General features: G+C 42.9%; 1 protein-coding gene across 2 annotated transcripts in view; it reads left to right on the top strand.

Moving 5' to 3' along the window:
* The window catches only part of abcc2 (ATP binding cassette subfamily C member 2), a 41,513-nt gene that overhangs the window by 532 nt on the left and 23,017 nt on the right, over nt 1–17,964 (top strand). For both annotated transcript variants that reach the window (XM_082153751.1, XM_082153750.1), the window contains exons 2-11: nt 1,289–1,459; nt 2,460–2,603; nt 2,705–2,845; nt 12,397–12,519; nt 12,608–12,663; nt 14,158–14,380; nt 15,860–16,035; nt 16,234–16,411; nt 17,172–17,426; nt 17,871–17,936. In XM_082153751.1, coding sequence (XP_082009877.1) covers nt 1,289–1,459; nt 2,460–2,603; nt 2,705–2,845; nt 12,397–12,519; nt 12,608–12,663; nt 14,158–14,380; nt 15,860–16,035; nt 16,234–16,411; nt 17,172–17,426; nt 17,871–17,936 — 1,533 coding nt within the window. The remainder of the gene's footprint in view (nt 1–1,288; nt 1,460–2,459; nt 2,604–2,704; nt 2,846–12,396; nt 12,520–12,607; nt 12,664–14,157; nt 14,381–15,859; nt 16,036–16,233; nt 16,412–17,171; nt 17,427–17,870; nt 17,937–17,964) is intronic.

Here is a 17,964-nt window from a genome sequence, read left to right as displayed (position 1 = left end):
GTTTTCTATGACAACTGACATTGGTTCTGAGCAAGATTATTATTGTTAACTGAAGCTATTCAAAACATTTCTGTTCATTCATGAAATAAAATAAAATATAAATATTATTTGAAAAACTTAAAAAGTAAACGAAAATTTGAAATGTTGCCTCGGCACTGAAATGAGTTGAAGTTGAAGCACTCAAATTATTAAAAGGAAATAAATAAATAAATACAAATAAAGTTGAAATAAAAATAAATTAAACCTAAATAGCAATATTATACACTGGCAAAAGCTAAACTAAACTTTCAACTAGAATGAATGTGAAAATTTAAAATATAAAATAAAAGCTAATTCTTTAGCCTATAAATAAAATGTAGATGTAGGTTCTGATCAGTATGTGGATTTGATGCAAGTTATTTCAAGAAAATGTCAAATGAATCAAGTCTTAGGCATAAGTTGTTTTTATGAAAGTGATTTTATTTTTATTTTTAAATACAAATTGAATAGACTAATAGCTAGAATTACATTTCCATTTATTAATTTAGCAGACTCACAAAAGATTTTGAATTAATCATTGGAAGCAGATTAAGCTATATATATAGATCCATTATTTGATTCTTTATTTACGTCATGATTCTTTCTTTGTTTATATATATATATATATATATATATATATATATATATATATATATATATATATTGGCGTCAGGTCTGAAGCCTTGTGTCCTAAACTGCAGTTTATAGGTAAAAGGTAATTTATGAAAACACAACAAAAAACATTCTATGTTAGATCATGACATTGCATATGATAGTAGTAATAAAAGTCCTTAAGTCACACCGTGTTTTCTGAGAGTAACTACAATAACAGATGTAATCATTGACAGTCTCACAGACTCAGCAACATCAGGATGACTTCTGCTCTGAGTTCAACTCCTGCCCGTGTGTCTGACTGCCTTGATTTATACTAGACCTCCGCCGGAGCCTCTGCGCTATAGACTGCGCGTTGGTTTTCATTTACTTCTGCGTCGCTGTCCGCGGTGACGCGCAATTACACATGCAGAGTGTGAAACCGAGGCAGGGGTTCTAGCAGACCAATCACAGCGCTTGCTACATTTGCAACTTGCGTTGTTACATTTTTGGAGAGGTGCGCGTCAGGGTACGCCGAAGGGTACGCGCGCAACACACAACCAATGATGTAGTAGCCTATGGCGGGAGTTCGATGCAGAAATATAAATTGGGCTTAACGGGTGTGTGTGTGTGTATGTGTGTGTGTGTGTGTGTGTGTGTGTGTGTGTGTGTGTGGCAGAATGCCTCGTACCTGCAGCGCCCGGACCCGGATCTGCCGGTGTGTGTGGAGAGGACGGTCCTGGTCTGGTTCCCCTTGCTCTACCTCTGGCTCTGCGCGCCCTGGCACTTCACTAGTTTCTGCAAGAAATCTGCCAAAGCTCCGGTCTCGAGACTCTACATCTGCAAACAGGTGAACTCTGATCAGATATCATTCATTTCACAAGGTAACACTTTATATTACAGTGTCCTTGTTACATGTTACATTTATTTACCATAGTAATAACAGTAAATTATGCATAATTACATGCAACTAACTCTCAACCAAATCCTAATCGAAAATAACGCCATAATGTAGTTGCTTAATATGACTCAGTACTTAAATATTTAATTACACTGTAATAATCACACCTTAAAATAAAGTGTAACCCACAAGAACCATATTTTTAAAACACAGTCAAATAAATTGTGGAAACTTCTTACTTTAGATTCATGTTCTCAGTTCTGTCGGAACAATATCGCTGGATTCACTTTCAGAACGTTTTTGTTCGAGCTGGAACACTGACAGCCAATCAGAATCCATCCTGCTTTAACGCGCTCGAGCATTTAAAGAGACAGCGCGCTTATAATAAACAACGATATTGTGTGCTAATGTAGTTATAGTTATAGTTATCGTTCTTAATGTGAATAGGCCTTTACAGCACGTGTCCACTGGCGCGGAAACCTGTTCGATAATCAGAACCGCTACATCCTAACATCCTCTCAAATGCCAGGACATTACCGTAATCCTACTAATGTAAACATACAAAAATACAACAAATGTTACTACAAAGGGCATTATGTTATATGTTTAAGTGCATCTTTACAATCCATTATCTTACATTCTTATCATAATTAAAATGTATCTTTTATGACCTTTTAAAATAATAGTGAATCAGTTTATATATCAAGCCACAAAAACATTTAACATTCATGGACTATTACTCATTCATACAATGTGAGATTTTTATTTTTATTTTGTTTGGAATATCATTTCTGTGAGGTTTTGAGCACATTTTTGAGTGCAGATCCTAGTTTTCCCGGTGTAATGTTTGGCTGGACGCCCCGGGTTGGCTTGTTTAGGTTTGTGTGTATGAACACCACGCTGTTCGTCACATTGTTCACTGGAACTCATTGTTATTCTGGTCCCTCAGATTGTGTGTGGGCTGCTGTTCCTGACAGCGGTAGCGGAGTTAGCGCTCACTCTGGGAGAGGATTATGGGCCGTCGAGTGAATCCGCCGCGCAGAAACACCCAGTAGTGTTTTACACCAATCCTGTTCTCTTCGCAGTTTCATGGGTACGTTCATCAGTCCTGTAGGCATCCAAAAACACACAGAGCTGAAGACACTGGATGAATGCTCAGATCAGGTGTGTGTGTGTGTGTGTGTGTGTGTGCAGATAGTGGTGATGTTGTGCCAGGAGTCGATGCGGCACAGGGTGAAGTCTGTGGACTCCGGGAGCCTGTTCCTCTTCTGGATCCTTCAGGTGGTGTGTGCGGTTTTCCAGTTCCAGACGTTACTGAGGGAAGCGCTGGCACAGGTACACAAAACACTCAGATAACCAGGATACTGGACAGGAGAATGCATGGCAAAATACGGCTACACCGTAGTCAAGTCAAGTCACCTTCATTTATACAGCGCTTTTAACAATATGGACTGTTTCACAGCAGCTTTACAGTGATAACAGGAGATTACAGTAACAGAGAGTGTTTAGGCTTTACAGCAGATCTAGAATAAAGTTATTGTCCAGCTAAAGTTAGTTTGATTGATTCACTTCCGTTGCGAAGATCATTAGTTATTAACTTAGCGGCTGCTAACACACACCGTTCTAACAGAAAACGTACTGCGTAGAATACGCTAGGGGAAAATCCTTTTCCACGAGAATACTGAAGCCAAAAAAAATTATCCTTTAATTTTGTATTAATGTAAAACGCGTTGCGGCAGCATACAGACATAGGCGAGGCAGCTCGCGCGCCTATTGGCTGGTCTGCTGGCAACTGCTTAAGCCTATCGAGCGAGACCTAGAGTGACGTCAGACCCAATGAGGGCGCTTCGCGCCCTCTGCGTCACGTCCCGCCGAGACGGGCGTGGCTTAGGTCTATAAATACCGCTCGCAGGCATTATTTCTCTGGTTTTTCATAGTCGAAGCAACCAGAGCGCGTGCAGGCACGGCAGGATACGCAGTACTCGTTCCTCTCTCTAGAGAGAACCGAGGTTACGTTAGTAACCGAGTACGTTCTCTTACGAGAGATACTCTCGTACTGCGTAGAATACGCTAGGGGAACCTACTGTAAAACGCCGTGCGTGCTGGGATCTGATACCATAGACTCAAGGGCGACAGCCCGGAGTTCATACAGTACATAATCACCCAGGGGACTCACAGGGAATCCTGGAAGAGAGGGGGGTTAGCCACTATCTTCCTTATAGCAGCATAGAGCAAGGATTGCAATACTCAATAGCTGCATAACTGACAGCGCCAGTTATGAGATTTTGGCCATACTAGACCGACAGTAGTCTGGCCTGTAGTGCGGGAACCTCTAGGTTGTAAAACCTTATAAATGTAGACGGAGAGGCCCAGCCTGCCGCCATACAAATATCTTGCAAGGCAATCCCACTTGACCATGCCCACGATGAAGCCATGCTTCTCGTGGAGTACGCTTTGACACCCAGCGGGCACTGCATGCCCTTGGTTGTGTAAGCTAGCGCTATTGCGTCCACTACCCATCTGGATAGGGTCTGTTTCGAAGCGGCTAGTCCCTTAGAACGCCCGCTGAACGAAACAAAGAGCTGCTCCGTCTGTCTGAAAACAGACGAGCGAGACACATAAGCTCTTAACGCCCTGACTGGGCAAAGGGAGCTTTCGTCCATATTTCCTTCAGTGACCGGCAGGGCAGACAGGGAAATGACCTGTGCTCTGAACGGTGTATTGAGGGATTTAGGAACATAACCGTGCTTAGGTTTGAGTATAACTCTAGAGTCATTCGGCCCAAATTCCATGCACGTCGCGCTTACTGAGAGCGCGTGTAAGTCCCCTATGCGCTCCACTGAAGCGAGAGCCAGAAGAAACGCCGTCTTGAAAGACAGGTGTTTAAGATCAATCTCCTGCAAGGGCTCAAATGGATGACCTTTCATGGCTTCCAGTACCGTAGAAAGGTCCCATATAGGGACTGTGGGAGGTCTGGGAGGATTCAGTCTCTTAGCTCCTCGAAGGAAGCGAATGACTAAATCGTTCCTTCCAATAGACTGGCCGAGCGTGGTCGAAGAGAACACTGCTATGGCCGCTAGATAGACTTTGAGCGTGGAAGGGGACCTGCCCTTATCCAACAGCTCCTATAGGAAGGAGAGAACCTCCGTCACACCGCAATGCCGGGGTGACACACCACGAGCTGTGCACCAGCTAAAGAACACTGACCATTTTGAGGCATAGAGACGTCGCGTAGACGGATGTGATAGTGTTTAACACTCCCTGTGGGAGGTCAGCGGGTACCCGTTGATGGCCCACACATGGAGGGACCACAGCTCTGGGTGAGGATGCCAAATCGAGCCGTTGGCTTGAGAGAGGAGATCCCTCCTCAGAGGCACTGGCCACGGGGCGGTGCTCGCTAACTGCATCACAATTGGGAACCAAGGTTGGCTCATCCAAAGTGGGGCTACAAGCAGCACTGAGCATCCTTCTTCCCTGACCCGTTCTACCACCTGAGTCAGGAGGGAGACGGGGGGAAAAGCGTAGAGAGGACGGCGAGGCCACTCGTGGGTCAGCACGTCCTTGCTCTTCGAGAAAAATTCTGGACAGTGAGCGTTTCCTTGAGACGCGAACAGGTCTACTTCCGCTCTGCCGAATTTCTTCCACAGCAGCTGGACTGTCTGTGGGTGCAAAGACCATTCTCCTGTCGGAACCTGGTTCCTGGACAGTCTGTCTGGTCCTATATTTAGGAGCCCTGGCACGTGCGCTGCTCTCAGCGAGAGCAGGTTGCTGCGGGCCCATATCAGGAGGCGCCTGGTTAGCCTGTACAGAGTCAGGGACCTGAGGCCGCCCTGGCGATTTATGTAGGACACCACTGAGACGTTGTCTGAACGTATTAGCACGTGGTGTCCCTTTATGAGGGGACAAAAGCGCGTGAGCGCTTTGCTCACTGCCAACATTTCGAGGCAGTTGATATGTAAGAGCTTCTCCTGCTTTGACCATTGGCCAAAAAGCGGTCTGCCCTCGAGCAGCGCTCCCCATCCCGAGGTGGATGCGTCCGTGGACACCACCATCACTCTCGAGGAAGTCCCCAGGCTTACACCTGATTGGTACCAGTCTTTTGCCTCCCAAGGTTTCAAAGCTGCAATGCATGCTTGATTGACCTTGACGCGAAGCCGACCGGAGGCCCACGCTGTGCGTGGTACTCTCTTTCTGAGCCAGAACTGCAGTGGGCGCATGCGCAGAAGGCCCAACTGGAGAACTGAAGATGCTGAGGCCATCAGACCGAGCATCCTTTGAAAGGCTTTGAGAGGGACTATCGCGCCGCAGCGGAACGAGCCGGCTGCGCGCCGAATGTCCAGTGTGCGCTGAGATGACAGGCGTGCTGTCATTAGCAGCGAGTTCAGCTCTATTCCCAGAAAAGATATAATCTGTCTGGGGAAAAGCGAGCTCTTTTCCCAGTTCACTGCGAGACCGAGATTCTCGAGGTGATCGAGTAAAATGGTCCTGTGCTCTACGAGCTCTGAGTGAGATTGGGCTAGAATCAGCCAGTCGTCCAGATAGTTCAGCACTCGTATGCCCCGTAATGTGAGGGGTGCGAGCGCTGCGTCCATGCACTTCGTAAATGTACGGGGTGCCAGGGACAAGCCGAAAGGCAGGACTGTGTACTGATATGCCTGGCCCTCGAAGGCGAATCTCAAAAATCGCCTGTGACGTGACGCTATCTGTATTTGAAAATACGCGTCCTTTAGATCTATTGACACAAACCAGTCCCCCTGGCGGACGTGCGCGAGGATTTTTCTGGTTGTGAGCATCCTGAACTGGCGCTTCATAAGCGTTCTGTTCAGCTGCCGCAGATCTAGTATGGGTCTGAGACCCCCGTCTTTCTTGGGCACCAGGAAGTATCTGCTGTAAAGCCCCCCTTCGCTTTGAGCTTGAGATAGGGGTTCTATAGCCCCTTTGCTCAACAGTTTCAAAATCTCGGCTCGAAGTAGATGAGCTACTTTCGATTCTACCGTGGTCTCGACGCGCGCCATAAAGCGGCGAGGGCGTCGGCGAAACTGCAGCGAATAGCCTTCTTTTATGATGTTCAGCACCCATCTCGAAACCCCGGGAAGCTTTTCCCACGCAGGTGCGCGAGTAGCTAGGGGCTGGATGCGAAGCACGCTCTGATCGGCTCGCGATACAGCGGCTTTTGTGTGCTGTGACATAAGCGTCGCGCTCATGACATCTGAGGCAGGGGGCGCGCTGATAACAGCGGGCAGAATGCCCGCGCTCGACTCCTCCGCAGTGTTTAGCTGAGAGGAGGAGGGCTGGGCTAGTTTCATGTCTGTGTGTGGGCGTGGGCGCAGAGCAGCGGGCACATACACCACCTTTACAGCATTGCTCGCGTGAGCAGAGCATATGCATACTGGTCCTGTATTTACAGGGACCGTGAGACATGTGGGAAGTAGCGTTTGTGGGCACTGGGTAGTGGGCACTTTTGCTACATTTGAAGCGCAATCGATCTGAGTCGATTTTATGTGCGTGGGCCCTGTGTGAAGGGCTGTGCTTGTGTGTAGGAATGGGCACTGAGTAGTGGGCATTTTTTCTACACATGAAACACCGTCGGCCGTGGCCGGGACACCAGAAAATACACTCTTTAAGGGATTTATCTGGGTAGCCGTAAAAACGGCTTTTGTGTGCAGGCAAGCGGGTAATGGAACCGGCTTGGTTGGCTGCTAAATACGCTGGACCAGTCACATTTCCTGGAACTGGACGAGCGGCAAGCTTTGGTGGAAGTCCGGCCGCAGCGGGACTTGGACACCGTCGCTTTCCTAGGCGTGCTAGGACGATTTCGGGGCCTCTGGCTTCAACGCAATCTTCTGCCGCGAGCCACGCGGGGCGGGGCGGCGGCCGGATGAGCGAGAGCGCGGTCTCGAGCTCTGGGTTTGGCGGCGTTGAGAAGAGGAGGCGGCGGGCGGAGGCTTAGGCTGTGAGCTCTGAGCAGACGGTTTCGCACGGCCTGCTGCAGAACCGGAGCGCTTCGGGAGGAAGTGCTTCATGGCCTGGGTCGCTTTCTGCACCTCAGCGAACCTATCGGCGAAATCTTTGACCGAGGTTCCGAAGAGGCCGGCAGGGGAAAGCGGCGCGTCGAGGAACGCGGTGCGTTCTGACTCAGTCATGTCAGAGAGCGTAAGCCACAGATGTCTCTCAGACACGGTGAGCGAGGCCATGCTCCGTCCAATGGCCTGTGCTGCTGACTTGGTGGCGCGAAGAGCGAAGTCTGTAGCGCTCCTCAAGTCCGGCACGCAGATTGCGTCAGGTCCTCTCTCGTCCAGCTGGCGGAGGAGATCGGCCTGGTATATCTGGAGCGTGGCCATGGTGTGCAACGCTGACGCGGCCTGCCCGGCGGCGGAGAAAGCGCGGCGGAGCAGGGCTGACGTCGTGCGGCAGGCTTTTGAGGGCAGCGTCATCTTAGCACGCCGTCCAGCAGAGGGCGGGCATAAGTGCGCTGCAATAGCCTCTTCGACCGGCGGTAGGGAGTGGTAGCCTCTGTTCTTTGCGTCGTCGACAGCGGAGAACGCCAAAGAGACAGAGGATCGTGTCCTGGCCGAAAAAGGGGAGCCCCAAGACTTAGCGACTTCTTCATGAAGCTCAGGAAGAAAAGGCGCTGGCTTGGATGCAGGTGAAACGCGCTCCCCAGGCAGGAAGTAGCCGTCCAGCCGGTTGTGAGCAGGCTGCTCAGGCGTAATCCACTCGAGGCCGAGGCTCGCCGTGGCCTGAGTGAGCACGCGCATGAGCTCCGCCTCAATGCTCGCTCTCTTTCCCGTGGAAGCACGGGCAGGGGGGGCGGGATCCTCAGAGCTCGCCCAATCCTCACTGCCTGATGCTATGAGAGAGCAGGAATCCCCCTCTCGTAGCAGCGCGTCGATCTCATCAGCGTCATCGACAGAAGCGGCGGCAGACCGCGGCCGCTGTCCGTCCGGAAGTGAAGCTGATGAAACCGGAGAAGCAGGCGGGCGCACCGGCGAGCTTTGACGGCTGAGAGAGGGCTCCGGGATTCGCTGAGCGCGGCGCTTTTTACGGCGCGGCACAACAGCAGGTGTGGGCGCAGTCTCGTTGAACAGTGCCAAGCGAGTCCTCAGAGTCGCTAATAGCAACAGCTCGCAGTGATGGCAGCCGCCATCAGCGAGCGCGAGAGCTGCATGTTCTTGACCCAGGCAGGAAGCGCAGATGACATGGCGGTCCCCGTCGCTGAGTGTGGCTTTGCACGAGCCACAAGCAGGCATCTTGAAAAAGACGCAGCTCTTTTAGACAGTGTGAGTCGCGCCGGCGAACACACACACACAGTGCAATAAAAGGATATGGGCGCTGGATAGCGCAGCAGGAAGGCGATGAAGGCGGCGCGGCCAGCAGCTTCGTCGACTCGTCCCGCTGAGGTGCTTCTTCAACAGCGCGGCTTCTTCTCGGATCCAGCGATGTGAGTTGCTTCGCTGAAGGATGAAAAATCAGAGAAATAATGCCTGCGAGCGGTATTTATAGACCTAAGCCACGCCCGTCTCGGCGGGACGTGACGCAGAGGGCGCGAAGCGCCCTCATTGGGTCTGACGTCACTCTAGGTCTCGCTCGATAGGCTTAAGCAGTTGCCAGCAGACCAGCCAATAGGCGCGCGAACTGCCTCGCCTATGTCTGTATGCTGCCGCAACGCGTTTTACATTAATACAAAATTAAAGGATAATTTTTTTTGGCTTCAGTATTCTCGTGGAAAAGGATTTTCCCCTAGCGTATTCTACGCAGTACGAGAGTATCTCTCGTAAGAGAACTCAGTTAATTTACACAACAACAGTGTTTGGTGGCTCGAGAACGCAAACCTTTGTGGTGGCAAACAAAATTCAATCACTGAATAAGAGTAAAATTTACATAAATACTCTTAAACATATTAATCCAGAGAGTAATTCAAATAAACATCATAAATGACTAAATTAGTCATAATTACCAGTAGCAGACAGAGATGGATAACTAATAAAGCTCGTCCCATGTTCTGCATCATCTTGTCATCAGATTCACTCAGAATGAACAGCTTCTTTAAAGTTTTGTCGTTTCACGTAACCCATCTGTAATGATAAAACAATATTATTTTGTATGTATTACCTACTTTTACATGGTCTCTTAACCAGTTCCAAATAATATCTGTTCATTATTCATTTGTTTTTATAAAAAAAGTAATCTGGGTTGTTTTGGTTCTAAAATCCTTTCTTAGTTTTGTTCAAGCTTTAGCAGATAATAGTCAGACATAGCACCATCCCTGCCTTCACTCAAACAGTCTCTCTCACTTTACACATGAATGATCTTTTCAACAGCCTCTCAAGACTCTAACTTATACACAACGTTATATTAAATTCCCTACAAAATGGAACTTTCAGATTAAAACCCTTACGACAATCTAAAATACGTTATTCAAGTAACATTTCTAAAGTTATCTTTAGTTTAAATGCTGGATTCACTTAACCTTTGTTATCCAGATTTTCTCTATGATTTTTTTTCTCAGAAGATCTAAGATTTTCTCTAAGATTTTTCCTCTTTATCTTTAAAAACAGTCTTCATCTTTAGCCATCACCATGTCTTGGTAATTATCCTCTGCCATGTCTAATGACCTGCAGGAGTAAAACTCTGATATAGACATATTAGTTCAATATCAACACTTCTATACATTTTTCTTCTCGCCCATTAGGCAACCAACATCATGTTCCTCATATAAATTAAGTTTTGTTACTGTCTCCACAACAAATAATGACAATCACCTCATGGTCTCAGCTGGCTCTTGAAAGCCCATTCCCATTAGCTCTTTATCTATAATCTCCTTTTCTTCAGGGTGTTGTCCCCTGACATAGTTGTAGACACTTCAATCCAATGAATGCGGTTTCTGGTGAGTGGTATAGAGGAACTCACATTTCTGGGTCAGACTGCCGTAACTTCTCACAGCTCATCCCCTCTTCATGATGTAATGATATAATGATGCTGCTGGCCTCACAGTCATCCGCTCCACTCTCATACCCATCTCACATAAACACCATCCACTCTCATACACATCTCACATAAACACCATCCACTCTCATACCCATCTCACATAAACACCATCCACTCTCATACACATCTCACATAAACACCATCCACTCTCATACACATCTCACATAAACACCATCCACTCTCATACCCATCTCACATAAACACCATCCACTCTCATACCCATCTCACATAAACACCATCCACTCTCATACACATCTCACATAAACACCATCCACTCTCATACACATCTCACATAAACACTTCCCATCAGGAGATGCCCAGTGTTGGCGTGACCCCCTGCCTTAGGTTGCCCTCTGTTTGGCCAAAGAGGATCTTCCCCGTTTTTGAGAAATCACCTCGTGCACACTGGTAACCGCTCTTTCCCATCATGAAATCAGTTTTCTTCAACAGAATCATGTGTTTTCTCAAGCTTAGGGAAGGCACATTCAAGAGCCACCAGAGCCATTTGGGGTTGCATAGTGTTAAAACAGGGAGACAAGTTAATAACAGCAGTATTTAATCACTTAAATCTGTTAAACCTGTTCAAATCAGCAAAATCTCAGTGAATTTAGATCACATCCGTCTATGCAGTGTACATCTACGTCTGTAGCCGGAGCCATCGGCCCTGTTTCATGATTAGACAAAAAACTTACTGGTTCTAGAATAAACTAGTCAAAAATGTCAATTCTATCGTTTAAGGTCTGCATTATTATTTCTAAAACATTTAAATACAAATTGCCCTCTGAATGTATACAATCTAAACTGTCTGTAGCATGACTTCTTTTAACATCTCTGTGTCTATGATCTTCAGCTGAAACACTGTACTTTACTATAAATAGCTCATTATCACTCCTGACACAGGCTCAGAGAACAGCTGACTTTGAATGAGAGAGAGAGTCATTCATGATACTTTTCATAAACTTGTATTATTTTCATTCCACTGTCTCTTTAACTTTAGCCCAACTTAAGACATCTTTGCCAGAAATGACATGCGTTTTCAAGTAAACATAATTTTTATATTTTTTTATATAACTCACAATGGTTGGATTCATCGTCTGTCATTTTACATCATCCTGTATTTATCCATTCACTTATAAAAATGATTATTATAGATCTTTCCTTCAAAAGGATTTCCTTAACTTCAATCCTTTTACCTTATTTTGATCTCTTATTCTTTCTCAGACGAAAACTTTATTATCGTCATATTAAAGACTTATGTTTAAGGATTTTTATTTTGTAATCATATATTTTAATTGCTCTTAACTTGAAATATTTGAGTAAGCTAATCCATACACAACTTAGAATCTTCATGTAATCTCAACTTAAATATTTTTAGTAGTGGAACACATATGCAAACATTTCTCAGTTAAGGTTCAATAAATGGTTCCATTTAAAAAAAAAAAGAAAAGATTTTCTGATTATTATTTCATATGTCAGGCGTTACAGGGTTAATAATGGCACGGACACATGCACTAGTAGTTAGGTGTGTCACTACACCAAAAAATTATAAACTAGACACTTTACAAATGTCATAATCCTAAATATCACCACAAAGCAAATCACTAACTTTATCTTTACCTGCACACATATGCTCACATATTTACTGGATGGAAAATCTCATTTGGTTTATTGTGTTTGTATTGCTGTCAAATGTAAACTCATAATGTTGTCCGGCTCTCAAACAAACATTATGAATTTCTAAAGCCAGTTTGAGACTGTGTGTGTAATGAAAAGAGCTTTATAATCAAAATGGACTTGACTTGATTTTATGTTCTTTAAATTGATGGTAATATGCTGTAAAACAGTGTTGCTCATTAAAAGTGCATGAGTGTGACTAACGCATCAACGTTTTCCCTCAGGATGAAGTGTCGGATGTCCCCCGGTTTTCCCTGTTCTACATCAGTTATGGACTGCAGATCATCGCTCTGGTTTTATCAGCCATCGCTGACCTTTCACCCGAAGTTAAAAGACTTTCACAAACGGTACAGAAAGCATGCCAGAAATGCCACTTGTGATGTCACTCGTAATAAACGTATATTTTTCTAATGTACTTTCTCTAATTCTTCACAGAATCCCGAAGCAAAAGCAACGTTCCTCAGCAGAATCACCTTTAACTGGTTCAACAGGTGGATCTGAGTTTACTGTGTTCCTTATCTTACTTTTTCTAGTGTTTTTTACTGATGAGAGTCTGTCTGCCGATGACTTTCTGCAAGCTACTGTTGTGTCTATATGACACTCAAATTATGTGTATATTATATATATACACACATACAGTCCAACCAAAAATTATTCAGAGCCCATATGAAGAGTTCAGATGCAAAAGCCTCTTAGTGCCATCTGAAATATTCTTCTAGAATTATCATTTTTATCAAGCTTGTATATTTAAGTTCAGTAATTTCACTTAAATGGCAATGCAAATGACCTATTAATTGTCATTTAAGTGAAATTACAGTTAATATACACTACCGTTCAAAAGTTTGGGGTCAGTAAGATTTTTAATGTTTTTAAAAGAAGTCTCTTCTGTTCACTAAGGCTGCATTTATTTGATTAAAAATACAAACAAATACAGTAATATTGTGAAATAGTATTCCAATGTAAATCATCTGTTTTCTATGTGAATATATAATTAAGTGTAATTTATTCCTGTGATCAAAGCTGAATTTTCTCATTACTCCAGTCTTCAGTGTCACATGATCCTTCAGAAATCATTCTAATATGATGATTTGATGCTCAAGAAACATTTATGATTATTATCAGTGTTGAAAACAGTTTTTTACATTTTTATTTCATGATGCTATGATGAATAGAAAGTTCAAAAGAACAGCATTAATCTGAAATCTAAAGCTTTTGTAACATTAAACACGACCGTTCAAAAGTTTGGGGTCAGAAAGAATTTTAATTTTATTTTGGGGGGAAATAAATAAAATAAATCAATACTTTTATTCATCAAGGATGAGTTAAACTGATCAAAAGTTACAGTAAAGACATTTATAATGTGAGAAAATATTCTATTTTAAATAAATGCTGTTCTTTTGAACTTTCTATACATCAAAGAATTTTTGAAAAAAAATTTACAACTGTTTTCAACACTGATAATGAATGTTTTTGAGCATCAAATCATCATATTAGAGTGATTTCTGAAGGATCATGTGACACTGAAGACTGGAGTAATGATGCTGAAAATTCAGCTTTGATCACAGGAATAAATTACACTTTAAAATATATTAAAATAGAAAACAGTCATTTTAAATTGTTTTTTATCAAATAAATGCAGCCTTGATGAGCAGAAGATACGGTAGTGTAACTATAAATAAATGGCAATGCAAATGACCTATTAATTGTCATTTAAGTGAAATTACTGAACTTAAATATACAAGCTTGATAAAAATGATCATTCTAGAAGAGAATTTCATATGGCACTTAGAGGCTTTTGCATCTGAACTCTTCATATATAATTTGTGATATATTTTCACTAGTGAGTGCAGGACACTATAGTTTATGTAAGTGAGGAGAGCGAGGTGTGTGAGTAAACTGTGGTTTGCCTGTGTGTGTGTGTGTGTGTGTGTGTGTGTGTGTGTGTGTGTGTTCTGCGTAACAGCCGTGTAAATGTCTTTCCTCAGCATGGTCATCAAAGGCTATAAGAGGCCTCTGGTTCAGGAGGACATGTGGGATCTGAACGAGGAAGACTCCACTCACTCCATCTGTCAGCACTTTGAGGACATTATGATGAAAGAGCTGAGGAAGGCTCGCGGTGTCTTACAGAAGAAGCGAAGCAAGCGGCCGACTCGTGATGAGGGTCAGAACGGCTTGGCCAAAGGAGTCAGTCAGGATGTTCTAGTTATGGTAAGAGAGTCTGTTTCTGGATTAGTGTTCACAGCTTTACTGTTCATTATTAGTGTTGGTTTGCATTTCACAGACTGAAAAAAAAATTAAAACTTTAGACCTACTTAAAAAAAAAATACTCTAATTTATTACAACCAAATTTATTGGTTTTTCTCAATTTCTGATTTGGGTTCAAACCTTTAATTCTGATGAAATATCTACAAATATAAACAAAAGCAACTACAATAATATAATTTTCAATTAGGAGAAAAGATTTAGTTTAATTAACATAAATAAGACTTTAATGTTTGTTGCGACGTCTTTTTAAAATATGCGTCATATTTTCTGTTAAGTACTAATGACGAAAGAAATATGAAGAAAACCCACAATAATTTCAGTAGAAAGTAAAACTGTGAAGAGAAAATACTATTTGTGTCTTTCATTTTCTTTCTTTCTGTCATGGTAATTCATAGTTTGATTGACTAGTGTTTTGTGATTACCTGTCTTGTATTGAGTTGATTATCGAGCGTAAAGGGATAGTTCACCCAAAAATGAAAATTAGCCCATAATTTATTCACCCTGAAGTCATCCTAGGTGTATATGACATTCTTCTTTCAGACGAACACAATCAGAGTTATATTAAAAAATGTCCTGACACTTCCAAGCTTTATAATGGCAGTGAATGGCCGTTTCTGTTTTGAAGTCCATAAAAGTGCATCTATCCATCTTAAAAGTTCATCTATCCATCATAAAAGTGCATCTATCCATCATAAAAGTTCATCTATTCATCATAAAAGTGCATCTATCCATCATAAAAGTGCTCCAAAAGTGCTCGATAGATGCACTTTTATGATGGATAGATGCACTTTTATGATGGATAGATGCACTTTTATGATGAATAGATGAACTTTTATGATGGATAGATGCACTTTTATGATGGATAGATGCACTTTTATGATGGATAGATGCACTTTTATGATGAATAGATGAACTTTTATGATGGATAGATGCACTTTTATGATGGATAGATGCACTTTTATGATGGATAGATGGACTTTTATGATGGATAGATGCACTTTTATGATGGATAGATGCACTTTTATGATGGATAGATGGACTTTTATGATGGATAGATGCACTTTTATGGACTTCAAAACAGAAACAGCCATTCACTGCCATTATAAAGCTTGGAAGTCATATACACTTAGGATGACTTCAGGGTGAGTAAATCATGGGCTAATTTTCATTTTTGGGTGAACTATCCCTTTATGTTCACTGTTCAATGTCGTTTTTATTGAGGTTTACACACTGAGTCATTCACCTTTGTTTTCTTTCTAGCTTTGTATTTAGTTTATTTTGTTTGATTTAATAAATGTACGCTGCAATTTGATGGGCTAATCCTCTCGCCTCATCTTCTTCATCATCATAACTTTATCATAATCTGTCAAAACAAAAAAGAATCTAAAGTCTAACTGACACACTCACAATATTTCTTATTAGGAGGAGATGGGGAAAAAGAAAGACAAAAAGAAAGCGAAGAAGGATTCTGAATCCGACTATCCTCAGTCCTGGCTGATTCCCACCATCGTGAAGTCCTTCAAAGTTGTTCTTCTAGAGTCCGCCTTCTTCAAACTCATACAGGATCTGCTGGCGTTTGCTAGTCCACAACTTCTCAAGTAAGTGCTCTGAATGTCTGAATCTTTTCTTGTGCCACATGACTTTAGATTGGACTTGATGGTCTGCAAACATGAAACGTTCTCTCAAAGTCATGAACAAACGTTCTTAGAACATGTTTTTGTTCGCTGGGCAGTTTTTATCAGTTATTATTAGTTCTTTCTGAGTCTGGTGGAGCAATATGATGTGTTTTGTCACAGGTTAATGATAGCCTTCGTTCAGGACAAATCGAGTCACGTGTGGACCGGATACCTGTACGCAGTGCTGCTTGTGCTGGTGGCCTTCTTACAGTCCGTTATTCTACAACAGTATTTCCAGCGATGCTTTGTCCTGGGCATGAAAGTACGCACGGCCATCATGGCTGCCGTTTATAAGAAGGTACGCTGTTAGATCTCTGCTTTGCACCAATTTATAACCTTCTTTGCAATATTCTGTGGTTTTAGATGTCTTCTGTCATTTTAAAGTGCCCCTATTATGCTTTTTCTGATATTCCCTTTCATGTTGTGTGTAATAAAGCTGTTTGAGAGAGTAAAAGATCTGCAAAGTTTCAAAGATCAAAGTGCAGATAAACGAAAGAAAGAAGTGATTCTGAACTGAAACGAGTCGTCAGTGATTCCAGTTTTACTTCCTACATGAACCTACTTAGGTTTGTGACTAATTTGCATAATACCCGCCTTTGGTCTTGATTGGCTGAACAGCGTCTCTTAGCCCCGCCCTCAAACACTGTAGTGTATCTGAGACTGGGAGAGTTTGGTTCGTGTTGTTCATGTCGAGAAGACGCTGTTTTCTGAGATTGATACGGTAAACCCCACGCCATCGTTACTGTTCGTATCACTGTGATCAAGAGCTGAGATTCAGATATGATAATAAGCGTTTGCTTTCTGACCAATCAGAGCAGCTCTCAGAGAGGCGGGCCTTAGAGAGACTGAATCTTCAATCGAAGCGTTTCAGACACTGAGAGAAAAGAGCTGATGCTGCAGTGGAGATTATGAGGAAATTAAAGTGTTAATTCTTACATTAATGTAAACTTGTTGTAGGAGACTCCGAAACAACATTAGAATAGCATACGAGGGGCATTTTAGCAGTCTAATCATTTAGTTGCATCATAACCAGTGGATGATTTTGTGATTCCTCTCAGGCATTAGTTGTGTCTAACGACTCCAGGAAAGAGTCGACCGCTGGAGAGATCGTGAACCTGATGTCAGCGGATGCTCAAAGGTTCAACGACGTCACCAACTTCATTCATTTGCTGTGGTCGTGTCCACTGCAGATCGCCCTGTCCATAGCGTTCCTCTGGATCGAGCTGGGCCCGTCCGTGTTAGCCGGCCTGTTGGTGATGGTGCTGATGGTTCCCATTAACGGCTTCCTGGCCACCAAATCCAGGACCTTCCAGGTGATCACGCTTCAGAAACCATTACTCTTATGCTAAAGACAAAAGAAAACACGGTAACACTTTCAATGAAGTCCATGCTTATAATGAATTATAGCTTCATTTATAGTTATTTATTAGTAAGTATTACTATATTATAAATATATTCATAAAGACTCAATAAGACCTATACTGCATTATAAGAACAGTTATAGTTACATTTATATTATTTTTATGATTACTTCTAAGTCATGCATTTGCTTTTCCAATGCACATGCTCATAATCCTTTATACACTGATTTATAAGTATTAATTAGTCATATGGTTTCATGAATGTATTTGTAAAGATGCAATCTGCATTGCTATAATGTTATTATATTGTAGTTACAGTGACATTTAAAGAAAGTGTTACCGAAAACACAATAGAAATTTAATTTCATCATTATCCACTAACATGCTTCTTTTCAGGTGGAAAACATGAAATTTAAAGACTCGCGCATGAAGATTGTGAATGACATATTGAATGGCATCAAGGTAAGTGGTTTCCTACACTCCTCTATTA

This window comes from Leuciscus leuciscus (assembly GCF_965113295.1).
Source record: "Leuciscus leuciscus genome assembly, chromosome: 22".
In the NCBI taxonomy this organism is placed as follows: Eukaryota; Metazoa; Chordata; class Actinopteri; order Cypriniformes; family Leuciscidae; genus Leuciscus; species Leuciscus leuciscus.
Note: the sequence above shows the minus strand (reverse complement) of the source record. Positions and strands in the feature narration are given on the sequence as shown.